At 44.4% G+C, this 19,767-nt stretch overlaps 1 protein-coding gene across 6 annotated transcripts in view; it reads left to right on the top strand.

Moving 5' to 3' along the window:
* Positions 1-19,767, top strand: part of APBA1 (amyloid beta precursor protein binding family A member 1) — a 247,906-nt gene that overhangs the window by 205,403 nt on the left and 22,736 nt on the right. For 5 of the 6 annotated variants that reach the window (XM_032164246.2, XM_032164248.2, XM_058444842.1 and 2 more), the window contains exons 5-9: positions 2,140-2,285; positions 11,941-11,973; positions 12,991-13,077; positions 13,693-13,878; positions 17,820-17,999. In XM_032164246.2, coding sequence (XP_032020137.1) covers positions 2,140-2,285; positions 11,941-11,973; positions 12,991-13,077; positions 13,693-13,878; positions 17,820-17,999 — 632 coding nt within the window. The remainder of the gene's footprint in view (positions 1-2,139; positions 2,286-11,940; positions 11,974-12,990; positions 13,078-13,692; positions 13,879-17,819; positions 18,000-19,767) is intronic. The other variant, XM_058444844.1, reaches the window with a different exon arrangement.

Here is a 19,767-nt window from a genome sequence, read left to right as displayed (position 1 = left end):
GGATATTTGTGTGTCTTGGCTGCTTGGCATTTCTACAGTCATTTAAATATAATTTGGATTGCTTTTAAACATATCCCCATACCCACACTTACTGTAGTCAAAAAGGGACCTTCTCAGTGAATAGCGCCAGTAGTGCCAAATCAGAGGATATATGATGTTAGAAGTCCCGCAGAGAAGGTAGTTAATTTTTGTTTTTCTTTTAACATTGATTTTTAAAAACTAGATGGAAGACTTTTAAAAGTTCATATCCCAGATGAGATCTTTCTTCTCCATATCTGGTTGGCAATAATGATTATGTTTCCATAACACTGTAAATGCATCAGCAGGAACTTATCATAGAAGAACTGACAATCTTTTACTTTATATAAAGTGTAATGTGGATTCAGACCTGTTCATATTTTATATGCTTCCCTGCTATACAACTGAAACTGTATATCATATATGGCCCGAATCCATCTCACATCTATAAAAGATTCACAGCGGGTCCCTGTGGTTGTTGAGTAGAGTGTGCATTACTGGTATGTAGTGGAGGCAGATTTGTCTGTGTACTACTCACAGTGTTAGCCTCGAAGTCTTGCTTGTAAAAATGGAGAATAAGACAAATAATGGGCTTCCTTATTTAATTACTACATAGATGCTTTGTGAAAGCCCTTCCTAAAACACTTTTAATTTCTTTGTTTCAAGCACCACCTTAGTTTTAGACAAATGAGTAGATTATCTTACATCTGTACTCTGATAAGTAGTTCAGCACAGGAAGCAGCTGTGTAAACTCAAGATGAGCTTGATGTTTAAGGATAAAAATAAAAAGCATTTCAGATGAGCCTTCCAAGAGGAAAAAGCAAATTGTTTCCATTACAAGTTATCTAATTTAAGACCCTGAGGTTTTAACAGTGGGTTAAAATGTATATTTTAGTCTCCCCAGATGTACCACTCAAGTCAAATAAAATACACAGGGCCAGGCATGGTGGTTCATGCCTGTAATCTCAGCACTTTGGGAGGCTGAGGCGTGCAAATTGCTTGAGCCCAGGAGTCCAAGACCAGCCTGGGCAACATGGCAAAACCCCATCTCTACAAAAACTACAAAAATTAGTTGGGCATGGTAGTGCCTGTAGTTTCAGCCACTTGGGAGGCTGAGGCGGGAGGATCCCTTGAACCTGGGAGGCGGAGGTTGCAGTGAGCCGAGATCACACCACTGTACTCCAGCCTGAGTGAGAGAGTGAGACCCTGTCTCAAAAAAAAAGAAAGAAAATAAAATACGTATGTTTCAATTGCAGATTAAAATGCCTTTTTAAGGGACTGTTGTACAGTTATATATTAATCACAGACATGTTTTAATTTCGAGTTAGGGTTTACAAGTAATTGTGGTTAGAAACAGGTGCCCCCAGTTAAAATATTTAAAACAGGTTTGACTTAAAAGGCTGGTAAATTAGAACAGAAAATTTGATTTTCTTTGGAATCTGTCTTTGTGTGGGCACAGGCCAAGAACATTATACCCCGTAAGTGAACAAGATTGACAGCGTGGGACCGTGGCTTTGAGGTCATGTTATCTGTCTTGCACAATTGAGGTCAGAGGCCATTACAGGAATCCAGATATTCTGAAACAGATATCTTATTTTTTCTGATCTGTAAATTTGTTTTTTCCATTATGGATTAAATGGAGGAAGAGATATGAATGGGGGGGCAAGTAATAGGGATTGCTGTAAAAAGCTTTTCTAAAAAGACAGCCATCTAGTTACTTAAGCATTTATCCAGCAAATATCTAGTTGATACCACCTGGGTAACAGTAAGACACAAGAGAGTCAGAGGTGAATATGACATGGTCCTTGTCTCCTAAGAGCTCACAGTCTAACAGGAGAAACAGTGTCCTTTATTGCTGAATTGTATGTTCCATATTTAAGTAAATATTTGCATCACTTTCCATAGTAAATGGTTTTAGCGAAGCAAATTATTCTAGAAACTGTGCCTTCTATTTGAAAATGAGGTGTGGGTGCAGATAGACAGAGATGCCTTAGACCAGCAGGTTGGCTCTGTCTCACCTGTGCCAGCAGTGAGGCATGGGAGAGGGGTGATGTGCCATTGAGGGGGTTGGCAGTCCCCGCCCCAGGATGGCTTCCCTCACTGTGGCTCTATGTGTTACAGTTCCGGGACCCTGCGACCCCGAAGACTTGATCGATGGAATCATTTTTGCCGCCAATTACCTTGGCTCCACTCAGCTGCTCTCAGACAAAACTCCTTCCAAAAACGTGCGCATGATGCAGGCCCAGGAAGCCGTAAGCAGGATCAAGGTGAGGACATCTGGGTGCTCCAGCAGGGACAGTGGGCAGGTGTGGGCACTTGAGCAGTCTACAGCACTGGCCACAACTCCACATGTAGTTTAGAGGAGAGTGGTTTGAGATGACATCACACAGGCAGTGCTTATCCATGTGCCTGTTAACAAAAATTTCCAAAGTCTACTGGAGTCTTTATATACAAACATGATCTATTTAGGTTGTTATAAATAGCCAATCTTGAGAAGAAGTACTTATGATCACAACCTTTGAAAAGTTGATGTAATGAGGAAGGATGCCATTTTGAGTATTATGTCTCAAGTGCAAGACATGTACCACTGGACTTCCACTGACAGCTGGAGGTCAGTGGCAAACAGAGTTGGTTCAAACTAGGTGGCATTGCTTTTGAACCAGTCCATCCTGTTCAAGCTAGATTGAACTGGCTTGCTTCAAGGAAAATGAACTCTTTGATCAAATCTAACCTGGCTAGTCTAAAGTCAGTGCAAGGCTAATCCTGTTTAAACTAGTTTGAGCCAGTCGTAACATGTTTGAATCTGTTTAATCAAGACATAAAAGGAACGAGCCTGTTTGATCCAGGAGGAACCACTCTCGTCTGGTTTGTCATTCACAACTAGTTTGAACCATCCAGAACTGGTTTATTCTCATGAATAAATGCAGCAACACAGAGCTCTAGAATCTCCACCACAATACCAAAACTACCTAGAATCATGGGCAAAGCAGGACTCCAGGAACACTTAAGGTGCATTCATGTCATCCACATGCCATTGTGCCACCAGCACCTGGAACTACTAGGCAGCCTCCCCAAGCCTTGAGGTCATTGTCACCTAGAGCCCTAGGGACAGCATCATGGTAGAAGTCCAGGACCAGGTATTTCCAGCAAGTTGGAATAGGTTAGGACTTGCAAGAGTCTGTTCTATCCAGTTTCAACTGGTCAAAATGGATTCTTCCCTCAAGGAGCCATTCTATATTTCATACCTTCTCTCTCACACACTCCCAGGTTGCACCCTGGTGTTTGTGTGGTAATGTGGAAGGAGAAAGAGGGACAAGTAGACCGCAGTAACTGAGAATCCTTAATCTCGCAATCAAAGAAAAAATTATTCCTTGAGCACTTAGGCATGAAGAGCTGTGCAGGGTCTTGGCAGGGAGGAAAAACAGTAGCTGATAAAGTGAGATCCTTGTTCTCAAGCTCAGCAGCATGAATGAGGGAATGGCAAAGCAAGCCAGGGAGTGTGTGGGGTGTGCCCAAGGAGGAGAGGACGGTGTTAGAGGCCAAGTGCCACCAGAGTGCAGGGGAAGCCTGCAGATGTGAACACCTCTGACCGCTGCCTTCTGCCTGAGAAGTAGAAAGCAACAGTAAGTGACCAGCAATTCCAAGAGGTGCTTGCAGAGGAGAGGCAGTTGGTTTGGGCCTTATGCCCAAGCTGATTATTATGATAGCCACGTATCCAGACTCTGCCATGTGGTGAATAGTAAACAGCTCATACCATCACCGACACTGTAATTATGATGCCCCTGAACCCTCAGCTGTCCAGTTATCCTGCAGTTCCCAGGTTGCTGTGTAAATGGCCCCACGTCCCTCTCATGGCTTCCTCCTCAGGCTGCTCACTGCCACTCCTGCTGCTGGGGCCTCTGTGTGTCACCCACTGATCTGACCACCTCTCCGTACTTGGAGGAAATGCTTCTCCCCCAAGCTCAGAGCTGGCCCTTCTCTTAACTCCTCCTAGGACAGTAAGCCCATGCCATAACTTTTGACATGACTACGATGTTTTTATAAACCAGGGAGGAGTGATTTGCAACTGCCTCAAGAGTGGCTGTTGTCACAACCCTGCTAGGCCAGACCTAGTGTCAGGATTACTGATAGGACCTTTTAGTTCCTTCCATGTGTCAGGGATACACTCAGCCACTTCATCTGGGGCACACAAACCTTGCCTGTGCCTCAGAGGCCCTGCTGCCATAAGGCCCATTTCTGTGGTGTTTGTCTTCTTCTAAAATTAGCCTCTCCCAGAATGATGGACAGTGGGAAGGTCCAGTTCTTTTAAGGGAAGCCCCACCCCCGACCCAAAGAGATGTGTCTTGCCCCGTGGCTCCCAACAGGACAACTCCATGGAGACAGTCTGAACTTCATACCTTTTGGGACTTTGAGACTAAACAGTGCTACGGATAGAACATCACCAGGTTCTTGGGGAGCTGCCCATCCAAGCTTGACCTAGTTCCCTTTCACTGTCTTCCCATTTCCACGAAGTGGTGACATTGTGCCAGCAAGTCTCTCCAAGGTCTTCTCCATCTTAATTTAGTTGTCTTCCAGGCACAGCATTCAAAAAAACAACCCACAAGCCTCTCAGAGAGAGCAAGCTGCTTTTCAGGCACAGTCACATCCTATTTTGTACAGAGCAGAGAACTTTAAATCAAAGAGACATAGAGACATAGTTCTGACTTCACATGCCCCATGGTTACCAGGTATGCCACCTGGGCTTCCAGGTGAATGGTGCTGTTAGCTTCCCCAAGTTTGGTGGAAGCACAAAAGTCTGGTGTGCCTCACTCAGGGTCTCTGTTAGACAGGGACTGCCTTCATAAGATGTGTTTGGAAATGAGTGGGGCCACCTCTGCTTGTCACCATGACTGGGGGCATTTTCTGGGCCAGAGCCAGGTGTGCTCAAGACCCTATAACGTCCAGGGCAGAGCCACAAAACAAAGATTTTATCTCTACCAAAATGCCAAAGAGCCCTTATCAAGGAATGCTACCAGAGCCCGTTCAGGTGAATCTTCCAGAATAAAGTAGCAGTCTGCCCCCAAAGGAGTACTGAAGACTCCTGAGGTTGAAAACTACATGTTGCTTTGAGGTTAGTTTTTTCTAGGTTCTATCCATCAAGGTTTCAAAAATTTTAAGGTTCAGGTTTCATTTGGGACACCTTGTTTATTAGCCCTCCGATAGTTTTGGACTCCTACAGATAGAACATTTATGCCTTTCCAGTCCCCTTATGGCACTTAGGTAGTGCTGAGATGGCCTTACAGGGAAAAAGCAGGCACGGGCACATCACTTGAACGTAAAGCAATGTTCAGGTACACAGCATCCCTGTACCAAAGCTCATCAGTGCCAATTGTATTGTGAGTTATATTTTCTTATTTCCACAGTGGTGTCCTATAGAGGTGTTATTCCTTCTTTAAAGTCCAGCTGCCTCATAAGAAATCAGAGATTTTACTTCAAAGCTTCCAAAGGATGGGTATCCCGAAGTTCCACAGTTCATTTGAACCAAAAATTAGATGGCTCTGTTGATCAGAACAACCAAGATAGAGGCTTTCTGATTATAAATACATTTTAGACCTGCCTAGAGCAGAATAGGCATCTGGAAAACATAGATTTATTTTTACAAGCAAATTACTCTGGCATGAGGAATTCATTATAGAGTGGTAAAATTAAATGGTTACATTTCATTTATAACTTATAAGTATCATTTTACAATGTGCGTCTATGCATCGGAAGGAACTGTTGCCTGTCATTAAGTATTTTCTGCTTCATGTTCCTTTTACATCCATTAAAGTGCTCATCAGATCGGTTGACATTACATCCAGCTAGAAGCCTTTTTTTTCCAAGTGTAAATGGAGATGCCTGTTTAAGTCAGCACTCTCCAAAAAGTGACTGTGTCAGGGAGCATACGCGGACTTCATCAATGCAAAGGGAAGCTGGGGCAAAGAGTGTTGATCCTGAGCAGGCTGGGCTGGGCTCAAGTGGAAGGAGCTTGCACCAGGTGCCCACATGTGCCTGGGAGACACTGCTCTGTAAGGAAGATGGTGCCACGCTGCTTCCTAAAGAGAGACTGACCTTTCAGAACAAGTTATTCTAGGCCACCTTGACAGAAAGGACATAGAGCACAGCAAAGCTGCAGACTTTATAGCGTCTGTCCAGGAAGGAAGGAGAAAGTAGAGCTCTGTGGATTTATTTTGCAATCCATTTAGCAATGTCCTTAACCCCAAGCTGATCAGTAATTTCTGGCTTGGCACTTTCACCTAAACAAAGGTGGGGGTAGTTTCCTCCTTTGTTTTCTGATTCCTCCTTCTTCCCTCACTCCCTGCAGGGACCCCCGTTTTGTCCCTCTCTTCCTCTGCCTACATTGTTTGACCAGATGGACGTGGCTGGATGTGAATGAGAACTGCTCACCACGTGCCCTGTATTCGTGGTGCTTTATCTCTGAACAGACACTGACCTTGAAGCTTAGGTTTCCATTTCAAAGTAGTCTTTAATTTCTGTTCAATTTGTCGATTGTGGTGTCTGCCACTCATGTAGTACCAACTGTATACTAAAATTCAACATTGCTCGTTGGATTTGGACTTGGGGTTTTGAAAATTACTGTTTTCTTAACAAAAAATTTACAAGATTCATTTGCCACATGGAGAGAGAATTTGGAGCTGTGGTTTGGCCAGGTATTTTCTACTTAATGTGAAAAGAAACAAAGGAATTTGGCCCCAAATGCCAACTGTTGTTATGCAGACTCCTGTGATAGGCCCTTTAGGAATAAAAATTAACCAATACACAGTTCTTGAGCTTGAGAAACTTGCAGTAAAAACAAGCCAAAAAGAATGTTAGGTAACAATAATACAAGGTAAGCTGAGGGCTCTGAAATTTAAAGGCTTTTCCATCTACCACAATTTAAGAGATGACATATCTGAGCACAATAGCAGAATTAGAAGACATCTGTCATTAAACATTTTTTTTTGTTTTGGTCTTTGGTCCCTCCCTAATGTGTTCATTCTGCCTTTGTTGGTCATCGTTTTTTGAGAAGTAATATCCTTCCAGAGAGCCCCCATATACCTTAGGGGATTGCATTAGAGCCCTGGTTCTCAAAGCATGATCCCTGGACCGGTAGCATCAGCATTGCCTACGAACTTATTAGAAGTACAGGTTTTCAGGCCCAACCCCAAACCTACTGAGTCAGAAACTCAGAAGGTGGCACCCAGGAGTCTGTGTTTTAACAAACCCTCCAGGAGATTCTACTCTGCACCAGCGTTTGGGAACCACTGCCTTAAAGAAAGGTGGACCCGCCAGTGTGTGAAGCATCTTTCCTCCCACTGTGCCCTGCAGCATTCTAGTCAGGCTAAGTGCTTGTCACTAATAGAGTTCCACCAGCAAATAAGCTTAAGAAAATAGATCTCCTTTTCGGACATTTGCTACAGGTGTCTTCCTCTTAAAGGCTCTGAGAAGTCCTGCACTAAGAAGATGTCACAGCAGCTCCCATAATTACTTGAGCACAGAATACATTGTTACCATGTGATAGATACCTGCTAATTGTCACCATTTGGTAGATACCTGTCAGTAGTAGTATTCTCTGGAACATGTTTTGGGAGAAACTTCTAGAGAGAGCTTTGCCCTATGTGCCGTCAGTCTTTAATGTGCCCTAGATAGAAACACCCCTCTCCCCTAACAACGTGAGACTCATGCCTACCCCCTTTCTAGAGAAAGCCAGACTGGAAGCCAGCACAATGAGCTCACTTGTCTTCCTTGCTCTCCACTGCATCTCCACCTTACCTTCCACTCTCATTCCCACTTCATTCTCTGCTCTTTAACCAGAAGATAGGGTGGCCTCCTGAGCCCTACCTGAACCACAGAGACTGCTTCATGTCCACCCACCCAGAGTGTGGTGTTCGTGTCTCCATTCTTCCTATATTTGTGAAGCTAATGCAATTAAATTACAAATGGTGTTTAGGTATCTTGTGGTCCATTTTGGCAAGCTGTGCAGCAGCATTTTGGCAAGCAGCATTCATTATCAAATATTCATATATTCATCTTAACTAGCCTGTCCCAAAGATCAGCTTTTTTTCATTCTTTTATGATTTTCTCAAAATTATGATTTCATTATAGAAGTAAAATTTCTATCATTATAGCTTTGCCTAAGTTGTAGCATTTCCCAGCTTAGTTGGAGAAGTCTATGATCGGTAAAGTATTAGGCCCTTCACATGCATTATCTCAATCTCATTTACTCGTCAAAATGGATGGGGTAGAGAACATTGTGAGGTAGGTGTTGTTAACCCCATGGTGTAGACAAATGGAGAAGTTTACAGATGACAAGCTTGCCCCAGTTGCACAACTAGGGGTTTACAGTGGAGTGAGATTGCCAGAGTTTGAATCTCTATTCTGCCACTTCACAGCTGTGTGACCTGGGGCAAGTTAATTAGCCTCTCTGTGCCACATTTCCCTCTTCTGAAAAATGAGGATAACATAATGTAGGCAGAAATAACAACATCTACTTAAACCTCGTGTTTCATGGGATTGATCATGGCTTACCACCTAGCACGGTAGTAGCTCACAGGGGTGTTGTAAGCTTTTACACTGATTTATGTGAAATACTTCAAAGGATTCTGGCACATAGCAAGTTCTCAGTCAATGTCAGTGGGGAGAGAAAAGACAGAACAGTCAGGAGCATCCCTGGCACGACTAATCTAGAGTGTGTTAACAATGGCAGAAACTCAGTACACATTGTGGATGGAGTAAGTGGGTGGGTGGTGCTGCAGTTTGTCCTTTGCACCACACCCCGCCATGTGGTAAACCATGATCAATCCCATGAAACATGAGGGTTTAAATAGATGTTGTCATTCCTGGCTTTAAAATGCATGCTGGCCTTATGTTTCTCTTGGACCCCTTTCTGCTACCCTAATTTCTCATTCTGGCTCCAACTCTCCCATCTTCTGTGATGTTATATTTAAATTTTAAATTATAATTTGTTGCAGGGTACTTGGATATCATGAGTGATTTAAAGATGGTATTACTCTAAATCCACAGAATATTTTTAACTTCATAAAAACTGTTTCAGGCCAGGCACGGTGGCTCACGCCTGTAATCCCAGCACTATGGGAGGCCAAGGCGGGTGGATCACTTGAGGTCAGGAGTTTGAAATCAGCCTGGTCAACATGGTGAAACCCCGTCTCTACTAAAAATACAAAAATTAGCCAGGTGTGGTGGCGCATGCCTGTAATCCCAGCTACTCAGGAGGCTGAGGCGCGAGAATTGCTTGAACCTGGGAGGCGAAGGTTGCAGTGAGCTGAGATGGCACCACTGCACTCTAGCCAGGGTGACAGAGCGAGACTCTGTCTCAAAAAAAAAAAAAAAAAAAAAAGTTTCAGAATACCTTTCATGAAACTCAGTTTGCCTTGCCTTTTGTATCCTCTTCCTCAACACCAGTTCCAGAAAAAAAAAAAAAATGGGTACTCCAGTGATGGTGGAACCTATTTTCTTTTGTAAGAGTTATTTCAAATCGGCTCCCTAGAATTGGAGAATTTTGACCAACAGCTGTTAGGGTTTGGTATCCGAAGTAATGGAAATTCCTATATTACTGCCATATCATTTCAGGAGAGGTAAAAAAACAAACATTAAAGATCTCCCAGCTGTCAGTTATGCAGATTATAACTGATGCCAGTCAGAACATCCCTGGCCAGACTCTGGGATTCCACACGGGAATCCTCGTGGTGTGGCATGGCATAACATCAGCATAGGGTCACTTCTCAGATGCAGAAATATTCCCGCTGTAATGTGCAGCAGTCAGGATGACAGAGTTGCTACCTTCAGATTTTTTCAGAGCAGACTGTTCACTGTGAACTCATGGCCACCAATAAGAACAGCAGGGCATCTGTGTGGGAGTGCGGTTGCCCTGGTTTCCCGGGTGTACCAGAGATTCGCTATGTGGTGTCTGGATGGCTCACTCATCTAGTTTCTCTAAAATGAGGTAGTATAGGCAACATATTTTAGTCACTAATGAAACAGAGATGTGCTGCTGAGAGCAGAGGAGCTTTTCTACCAGGTGAGTACCCAGGAATGTGAGAGAGCAGTTCTTCCTCCACCCCACTCCCATTACCACAACAGCATCTGCAGTTCGGCCATTGACTTGCCATTATTTGTACAAGATCTGTATAAATAGCAAGCCTTAGCAAAAGGCAAGAAATTGCATCATGACCTAGGTCAATTATAATCATATAACAGCAAACACAAATATAGTGCTTAGAATGTATGAGGCACTGTTTGAAGAGCTTTGCCTGTATTCATTTTGTTCTCAAAATATCCCTGTGAGGTAGACACTATTTTTATCTTCATTTTACAGATGAAGAAACTGAGGCACAGAGATGTTCAGTGGCTTGCCTCAAAGTCACACAGCTAGTAAGTGGCAGAGCCAGAACTTGGTAGAAAATCTAGCCCCACTCTGCTTTTATCAACTATGCTGTCTTTTAATTGTGAGCAAAAGAGAGAATGGTACATCCGTTTTTAGTTAGGTGTAAACTACATTAATATTACACAAATTTAAGGCAAGAAGTATTACTAGAGGTAAAAAGGGAGAACAATGAAAGGATCAACTTATCAAGCAGACATACCATCCTACTTATGTGCACACCTTATAACATAGCTGTAAGATAAAGTAAAGTGACAGAATCAGGATACACAGACAAATCCACATAACAGCTGGAGGTTTTAAAACACTCAATAAATGATGGAACAAGCAGATTAAAGAACTAGCAAGTACACAGAAGGTTTGAACAATACTCTTAACAAATTTAATTGACCTAATTGTCATTGATCAAACACTGTCCCTAACAACTACGGAATGCATATTTTGAAGTCCACATGACATATCCACCAAAGTCAGTCATGTGCTGGACCATACAGCTAAGCCTCAGCATATTTCAAAAGATTGACATACAGACTGTGTTCTCTGACCACGGTGGAATTAATTCCAAAATCAGTAGAAAAAGATAACTAGAGGCCAGGCGCGGTGGCTCGAGCCTGTAATCCCAGCACTTTGGGAGGCCGAGGCAGGTGGATCACCTGAGGTCGGGAATTTGAGACCAGGCTGGCCAACATGGAGAAACCCCATCTCTACTAAAAAATGCAAAAATTAGCCAGGCGTGGTGGCGCATGCCTATAATCCCAGCTACTCGGGAGGCTGAGGCAGGAGAATCTCTTGATCCTGGGAGGCAGAGGTTGTGGTGAGCCAAGATCATGCCATTGCGCTCTAGCCTGGGCAACAAGAGCGAAACTCCATCTCAAAAAAAAAAAAAAAAAAAAGATAACTAGAAAATCCCCAAATGTATCAAAATTAATAAAACAATTCTAAATAATCCAAGGTTCTAGGAAGAAATTGCAGTGGAAATTTGGGAAAAAAATTTAATGGAATAATGATTAAATTGAAGCACAAAAATTTGTGGAATACATCCAAAGCAATGTTTAGAGGGAGATTCATAGCTTTGAATATCAGAATAAAGTTTGAAAAGCCATAATTTTTTATCTCAGGAAGCTGAGAAGTCAGCAAATTAAACCCAAAGAAAGTAGAAGGAAATAAAGATCTATGCTGAAATCAGTGAAATAGAAAACCAGGCGTACAATAAAGAAAATTAACAGAACCAAAACTTGTTTCTTTGGAAAGATCAGTCACAATTAAGTATAAGAAGCACCGCAACACATTTCCTTTGTCTCACTTCACCACTTCCCACATACTAAATTCTGAATTACGACATTGATTATCTTTAGACTGGGATTTTTAAAAGCCAGTCCTCCTCCCACAGAAATGCTTTATGCCACTATTCAGTATTAGTTTGTCAATTCCCTTTTTGACTTTGAGTCTCTGCAAATTCTTTCTAACTATTCTCCTGTCTCTGTTTGTTCCATGCTAAGCAGATGGCCCAGAAATTAGCCAAAAGCAGGAAGAAGGTGCAGTACAAACAACTTCATCAGCTTGGTGTTATGCCTGGTCTTTTCATTCGTTTCTGTTTTACCTTTTTATATTTTCGTGTTTTTGTTTTCTGCATCCAGCAAGTTTTTGTTCAGATTTCTTTTTGAACCGCCCCATAAGCCAGCGTTTCTCAAAACTCAGTTGCCGAAGGTGGCCGTTTTCTGTTGCTCATTAGTCATTTCACTTCAGAGGAACGACAGGGAGCAGATTGGAGATGCTAAATGAATCGTATAGTAGTATGGAAGTTCCAAACATTCAGGAGCATCGATGTGGCAGGGACTTGAGTCTGTTCGATTATAGTTATGCTTGATTTGTGGATTTGTCAGATTGCTGGATGCAAAAAAAAAAAACTCGCTAATAACCACACATGTACAGAGTTAAGCCCTAAATGAACCAGACTGTGCTTTTTGGTTGTGGAGCTTCTAGGTGCTTATGAACTACTACTCCTGGGACGTTGAGGCATTGGGGCTCTTTCTTAATGGGGTGGCTTCAGGACTGCTTCTGTGTTGCTGGGTGGTGTGTAAACATAAAGACCCTCTTACCAGAACTGCATCCGAATGGCTTCATTTGCAGCTGCTATAAACATTGTCTCCCATCGGCCCAAGCAGAGGCAAATTCTAAGTGACTTCCCCAAGGTCTTTTGGTGTGAGTTTTTTGCCCTATTTCTTCAATCTGTTGGGCTCCAAAACCCTTACAAAGAGGGCCACTTGCCATCATCGTTCAAAGAGTGAAATCTACTGCAGTGAGTTACTGCTTCTATATGGGAGGAAGAAAAGGGGATTCCGCATTTTTCCCTGTAACCTAGAGGTGCTAACTCTTGTCCATGTGTCCATCCTCTGTGTGGTACCTTCAGCTTTGGCAGTTTAACCCTAGAGTCTGTATTGCTGTTCTGGTGACTGTGTCTTGGTGCCTCTGTGTGAGCTAACCTGACTCCTTCTGCATCAGGGTCAGGGTAGTGTGGTCAAACTTTCTCTTGGTGCATTTTTTCTTCTCAGGCTCCTGAAGGCGAATCTCAGCCAATGACTGAAGTGGATCTCTTCATTTCTACCCAGAGAATCAAAGTGCTGAACGCCGACACGCAGGTATCAGCTGGCTTCCACCTTTCCCAGGGTGAAGCTTAATGGCATCGTAACTCAGAGATGCATGTGTCTGTAGAGCAGCTGTCCCCAGATTCTGGGCCCTAGTGAGCTAGAAGGTGGTGTTCACAGTGCCTGCTGCTGGGTGGGGTTTGGGATTGCTTTCTTAAAGCCCAAAAACGCCCCTAAGACATGGATGATGTTTAGCATTTTCAGAAATTCTAATCAGAGAATTCATTAATGTGAACAAATTCGTCTTTTAAGAAATTGTGTTTAAAATCTCTCTTACATTCACGCACACAGAAACAGCCATGCCATTTTGATTTTTGTGTCTTTTTTTTTTTTTTTAAACTTCCCCACAAGAGATTCTACTGTTTGGAATTTCTTATTTCTTTTCACCTGCCACAGATCATTTCCTGCTCTTGATTAGCCAAGGGAAATGCCCTCAGGCCTGAGTGGGTATCCGTTGGGTATCCACTGATCCCTCAGCATAGGCTTTGCAGTGAGTCCTGGAGCCCGCCCTGCATGTGAACCATACTTGACTGGCTGTAGGGTGGCAGGCTCTCTCTTAGGTCATTAGATGCTGAGCTGGACTTACCCGCCCTCTCCTCCTGCCTCCAGGAGACAATGATGGACCACCCTCTGAGGACCATTTCCTACATTGCGGACATTGGGAACATCGTTGTGCTGATGGCCCGCCGGCGGATGCCTCGCTCCAACTCCCAGGAGAACGTGGAAGCGTCCCACCCATCCCAGGATGGGAAAAGGCAGTACAAGATGATCTGCCACGTCTTCGAGTCTGAGGATGTAAGCGTTGCTTCCTTTGATCTCCTTCTGGGTTAGGTTCTCTTGACTTCTCAGAACCTGATTCAGTCTAATTCATCACACATGAAGCGTGTATTTATTGTGCACGTACTGTGTGTCAGGCACTGTTCCAGCACTAGAGATACAAGGCTGAATAAAACAGGGTACTCATCGCAAGGGCTGAAAGGAGACAAAATCAATAGGTAAATATACTTAATGTAAAATTGGGTAGTGGGGAGTGCTCCACAGACAAATAAAACAGGGTCAGGGGATGGAGGGACAGGGGCTATATCAGGTAGGGTGATCAACAAAGCCCTCACTTGAGGAGATGACCTTGGAGCAGAGACCTGAATAAAGTGAGAATGAGGAAGGAGCAAATGCGAAGGCCCTGAGGCAGGGGCTAGCTGCGTTTCCCTTTGAGGAAGGGAAAGGAGGCCGAGCTATTAGAGACTTTGGGATGAGGTGAAGAGTAGGAAGAATTTGGCACCCCCTGTAGGGGTTTGATCAGGTCTGTCCAAGCATGAGGGCATTTTGGGAGGACAGTTCTTTGTGGTCCAGGACCATCCTCTGGGTTACAGGAACGTTAACATCCCTGTCCCTCCCCAGCAAACAGCAGGAGCACTGCCCACCCCTGTCCTTAGGAAAACCCGCTCCTTTTCCTGGCACAAAGCCAGTGGTTCCTAAGCTCCATTTCTCTGGGTGATGCAGTCAACAGAGAAAATTTGTTTACAACAGAAGCCATTCTGTCATTTGGCCTACTTTCAGGCTTGTAACCCAAGCTGCTAGTGAGGCCACCAGGCTGCAAATTGCATTAGCACCTGAGCTGCTCCCAGGTGCTCCCCTACCTCTCCCCGCCATCCTGGGCCTCAGCAGGCCTCAGAAGCTGCCCCCCAGGGGAGGCCACAGCCCCATAGTAATTTTTAATAGCAGAAAACTCACCCACCCACTGAGGGCCATTGCTTTTGACTGTGTTCATTTTTCCTCCTGACACAGAGGAATAGGCTCTGTTTCTCACATGGAGCATGGAGTCCTGATCTGGGAAGAGAAGATGGCGTCTGGTAGCCTTGGTTCCTTCAAAGAGGCCCTTCTTCTCCAGTACAGCATTTGTCTAGCTGCAGAAATTGCCTTCCTCTGGGAAGTTAGTTGTCAGCAGCCATCCTGCTTTTCTCTCTGGGGAACCAGAGCTGTCGTGGCTGTGGGCACAGAGAGGAGGAGATGCTGACACTTACTGTCACCATCTTTATTGGTCATGTTCTCTAGAAAGCAGCCACAGGACAAGGTCACTGGGAGGACAGAGAGCTTGAAATACCTCTGCCTGCCATTCTCCCTACTGTCCCTGTAAAGCTGAGGCCAACATGCAAACGGGGAAAATGAGTTTTAGGAGGTTCTCAGAAAGTTCCAAAAGAGTGAAAATTTGGACTTGTAAGCCTCCTGTGTCCTGCAGGCCGGCGAAAAGATGGAGTTACAGGGATCGAGGATCGCTGTAGGCCCCACTGCTACCTCCATCTGGCTGGAGCTCATAGGGAGGGGTTTCTTCTCCTTGGGGTACCCTTGGATCCATCAGGGAAGAAAGGAAAGATTGGAGAAGCAAGAGGTAGGCAAGAGTGGACCTGGGAATCTTACGCCTTTGCTTTCACGAGAGCAGGGCCAGAGTGTGCTGGCTCCAGAACTGGGCAAGCTGGGCTTGAGTCCTTCCTCATCCAAGCTGTGCAGCCACTAAGCCTCAAGTTCCTCTTCTGCAGAACAATAGTACCTCCCTCGCCAGGCTGCTGTGGCACTCTCATAGATATTGCAGTTAAAGCTTGATGTGTGGCACATGGCTAGTGGTCCATAAATCTCAGTAGCCAGTGTATTCACCAGGGGCATCCACTAATGATGATCAGGAAGTCTATTGGTCACATTCCCAGGTATATATTTTTCAGTTTGTCTATGTGTACCTCTCTGATGCCGAAAGCAATGCCTTACTCCTTCCAGTTTTACAATAGGTAGACGGTGGTAGTTCTTGATGTGATTTGTAAAGTCATCAGATTCTCACAGAAAAGTTAAGTATTTCTTTTCCCATAGCCAGCCACAGGGAAAGTTCCCATTTTGCTGTTAATAAGGTGCTTTTACCAACATTTAGGAAAGGTGGGTAAAGAGGAGTGGAGGTTAGAATTGTGTTTTTAAAGCACTGCTCTAGAGATTTTCTGGTTTGGCTTTGTTTTTCTGCCCATCAGAATTTCACAGAGAGGCCGTCCGGTGTGGTGGGCAGGAGGATGAGCTCTGGATTCAGCCCCCAGCCCCTTCTCAGGAAGTGTGCAGTTTAACCCCTCAACCTCCATATCCTGGTCTACCCAATGGGGACACTAATACAGATCCATAGTTCCAAAGTTAAGAAAGCTCTGAGAAACAAAAGGGATTTTTGAAATCAGGTGGCTGATAAACCTGCCTTGCCTGCCAGGAGGCCGTTTATAGGATTTGTCCAGCTTACCATGAATCTTACAGATTTTGCCACAGAAATGTTACTGTGCTCTGTGTACTTCCCCAGACCCTAAAGGGGGTTATGGCACAATATACAGTATTTGTACCCTGCTACCTTTCTAAAATTGGAAAAGTTTTGAATTCTGAAGCAGAGCCTCTGGCATTCCAAGTGAAGGATTGTGGACCAGTCATACTAATAGCTGTCATAGAATTGATATGCAGATTCAGTGATGGTCCTTGTATAGCATTTACTTTTCATAGCATATACCTTATATAGCATTTACTGCAGCATAGCCACATGAGAAGTGCTCAGTTGCTCTTGGCTGTCTGGATTAATAATGTTGCTTGATTAATGCAGGGAAAAGCTATCAAAACCCAGTGTAGAAGCCAGTGCCACCTCCTGCAAGCTGTGTGACCTTGAGAGGTTCCTTTGTGTCTCTGGGCCTCCATCTCCTCAACTGGAAAATGCAGGGTTGGACCAGTCAGAGTTCTCAACTCCGTTAGACCCAACACTCTCTTTCTACAATAAATATTTTATTAATGACCCATTACTATCCTGAAATGAAATTAATAGCTAATATAACCTCCTCTATTGAAAAATCTTTCCCAGAATAATCAAATTTTGGCCATAAATATAATATAAAGGAAAGCAAACCAAAATAAAACCATATTACAATACGTATTAATAAATGCTGTGGCACAACCATTCTGAAAGGCATAATGAGTTAGTCAGATGCTTATATCTACTTGATTAAGCTTGGATGTAGGAGAACACAGTGTGCAGTGAGATATCGTAAACTTTCCAGTTGACATTTCAAATTGAGGGCTAAATAATATGTGGGTATCTACAAGCATATGCAGAATCACCATGCACAACAGCACACGTGCAAGTTGATAGGGATGTGATTTATCGGCAACACAGATATCACAGCGGCACTGATGTTGATGATTTTCCAAAGTCATGAAGTTTCCTCTTGGTGAAGTACTGAATTAAGCAAAATAACATCTTCTCTCAATTCACACGGTATTATTCTTGAAATGTTCAATGAGTATTAGAGCCACACAAAGTCTTTGTGTTTATGTATAAATTGGAGTTGAATCCTGGACTCAGGTAACTGTAAACAAGTATTGCATGCACATGAATGTCCAGTGGGATCTGTGAAGATGGTGCAGGGTATAGAATGACTCATCACTGTATCGAGCTGTTTTTTGCATTGCAGGATATTCAGCATCTCTGACTCCTGTCTGCTGAATGCCGGTAGCTCTCTTATGATCATTGTCATAATCAAAAACATCCCCAGTCTTTCTGAAAATTGCCCCTGGTGGGCACTGGTAGCCCCACGTAGAACCACTGGCCCAGCAGGCGTGATGTCTAGGGCTTCCTCAGACTCCAGGAGGGCCATTGTTCAGGTGGGAAGTGCGCTAGGCCGCTCACCAGGTGCACTGCCCTGCTGACCATCTTTCCTCTCTGGCTGCTGTTCCAGGCTCAGCTGATTGCACAGTCCATCGGACAGGCATTTAGCGTGGCATACCAGGAATTCCTCAGGGCCAATGGGATTAACCCCGAAGATCTCAGCCAGAAGGAGTATAGTGACCTGCTCAATACCCAGGACATGTACAACGATGACCTGATCCACTTCTCCAAGTCGGAAAACTGTAAAGATGTGGGTACTTTCCTGAAGCTGTTCTCCAGGCTGAGTCAGCTGGGCAGGGGCTTGGAAAGGGGGGCACCCTGCCGCGGAAGTGAAGGGAGATCAAGAGTGAGGAGTGCCGTATTGGCGGGACATCATGAAGTTGCTCACCCCCATCTCTCGCTCCCCACTCTGGGGCCCTGTCATGAAATGCTATTGTGGACAGGTATAAACAGAGAGGCAGCACATCCTCTATCCTGGTCATCCTAAGTTTTGGGTGGGTCCCAGAGGCAGATAGGACCTGAACTCTGCCTGTACAAACCCTGCAATCTAGGTAAGGGCACTGAAAAAGTTAAATGATGGTGCCAGGTACAGGTACTAATCAAAGCCAACTACACTTGGACAAACAGAGAAGATCTCAAGTTTCAGACAAGAGATGCTGTGCTTCTCTGGGAATGGCCTGTGGCTTCAAACTGAGCTATTCAGGAATGCCTGTAGGAAGATGAGGCTATCCAAGCTGGTCTGGCGATCTGAGGATTGTAGGGGCAAGCCAAGGGTGGGGGTCTGTGGAATGGTTGGAAGCCTGGAGATCAGAAAGCTCCACATTTGTCTAGGGAATGAGGAAGTACAGTTTGGCTAGAGCAGGAGGTAGGCACAGGAAAGGAGATAGATGGGCCTGAGATCTGGGTCAGAACTGGAGGGCCTGCAAGTCCAGCTGAGGGGTTTGGACTTGATCCCACAGGTAAGAAGAAATTTTAATGAGAAACTGATCATTTGATCCACTGGGGTCTGTCAGGTGTCTTAGGTCAGATTCCCCAGAGGCAGAGCCTGAGGCAGGGATTCTTGTCACAGAGGTTTGTTGGGAGAGTATCTCAGAACAGAAGGGATGTGGGAAGCTTGGTGGTGGGACACCAAGTAAGGGTGTGGTCTCCTGGACATGAGCTTCCTTCTGTCCCAGAGGGAAGCTCCATGACACAGATTGCAGGACAGATTTGTCTTACCTTGGAGCAAGAGAGCTGGCAAGCCTTTGTACCCCATGCCGGTCATTGGCCAAGGCTGGACAGGGGGTATATGAATTTGCTAGGGCTGCTGTCACAAAGTACCATGGACTGGGTGGCTTCAAGAACAGAAACCTATTGTCTCACAGACCTTGTGGCCAGAAGTCCAAAAGGAAGGTGTTGGTAGCATTGGTTCCTTCTGAGGGCCGTGAGAGAAGAATCTGTTCCAAGCCTCTCTCTTTGGCTTGTAGATGGCTGTCTTCACCCTGTGTCTTCACATCGTCCTTTCTCTGTGCATGTCTCTATGTCCAAATTTCCTCTTCTTTTTTTGATACCCATGACAGATAACCATTCCTCTTCTTACATAAGGACACAAGTAATATTGGATTAGAGCCCATATTAATCACCTCATTTAAAATTGGTTACCTCTGTTAAGACCTTATCTCCAAATAAAGTCACAATCTAAGTCAAAGGCACTGGGGGTTGGTAATTCAACATACAAATTTTGGGGGGACACAATTCAACCTTAACAGAATGTGTCTCCCTTTCAGCTAAGGACAGTTCTCTAGGGAAGGGGCTGACTGTAAGCTTCAGCAGCTGGGGGAAGCAGACACTAACCTGTGAAGGGGACTTTTTCAAGCCCCCCAAATATACACATACACACTCTTTGTTGGATGCTTCCAAGAGGTGCAGTACCTTTTAGTGGCATCTCTGCAGGCCTCCCCAGAGTGCAAGTATCCAACATCAACCCCTGTCTTCTCTGCCCTGCCAGTGAAGGTTGTGAAAAGTCTGTGTATCCAGGA

This window comes from Hylobates moloch, unplaced genomic scaffold (assembly GCF_009828535.3).
Source record: "Hylobates moloch isolate HMO894 unplaced genomic scaffold, HMol_V3 SCAFFOLD_10, whole genome shotgun sequence".
Taxonomy (NCBI): domain Eukaryota; kingdom Metazoa; phylum Chordata; class Mammalia; order Primates; family Hylobatidae; genus Hylobates; species Hylobates moloch.
The sequence above is the reverse complement of the archived record's forward strand: the minus strand, read 5'-3'. Positions and strand labels throughout refer to the sequence as shown.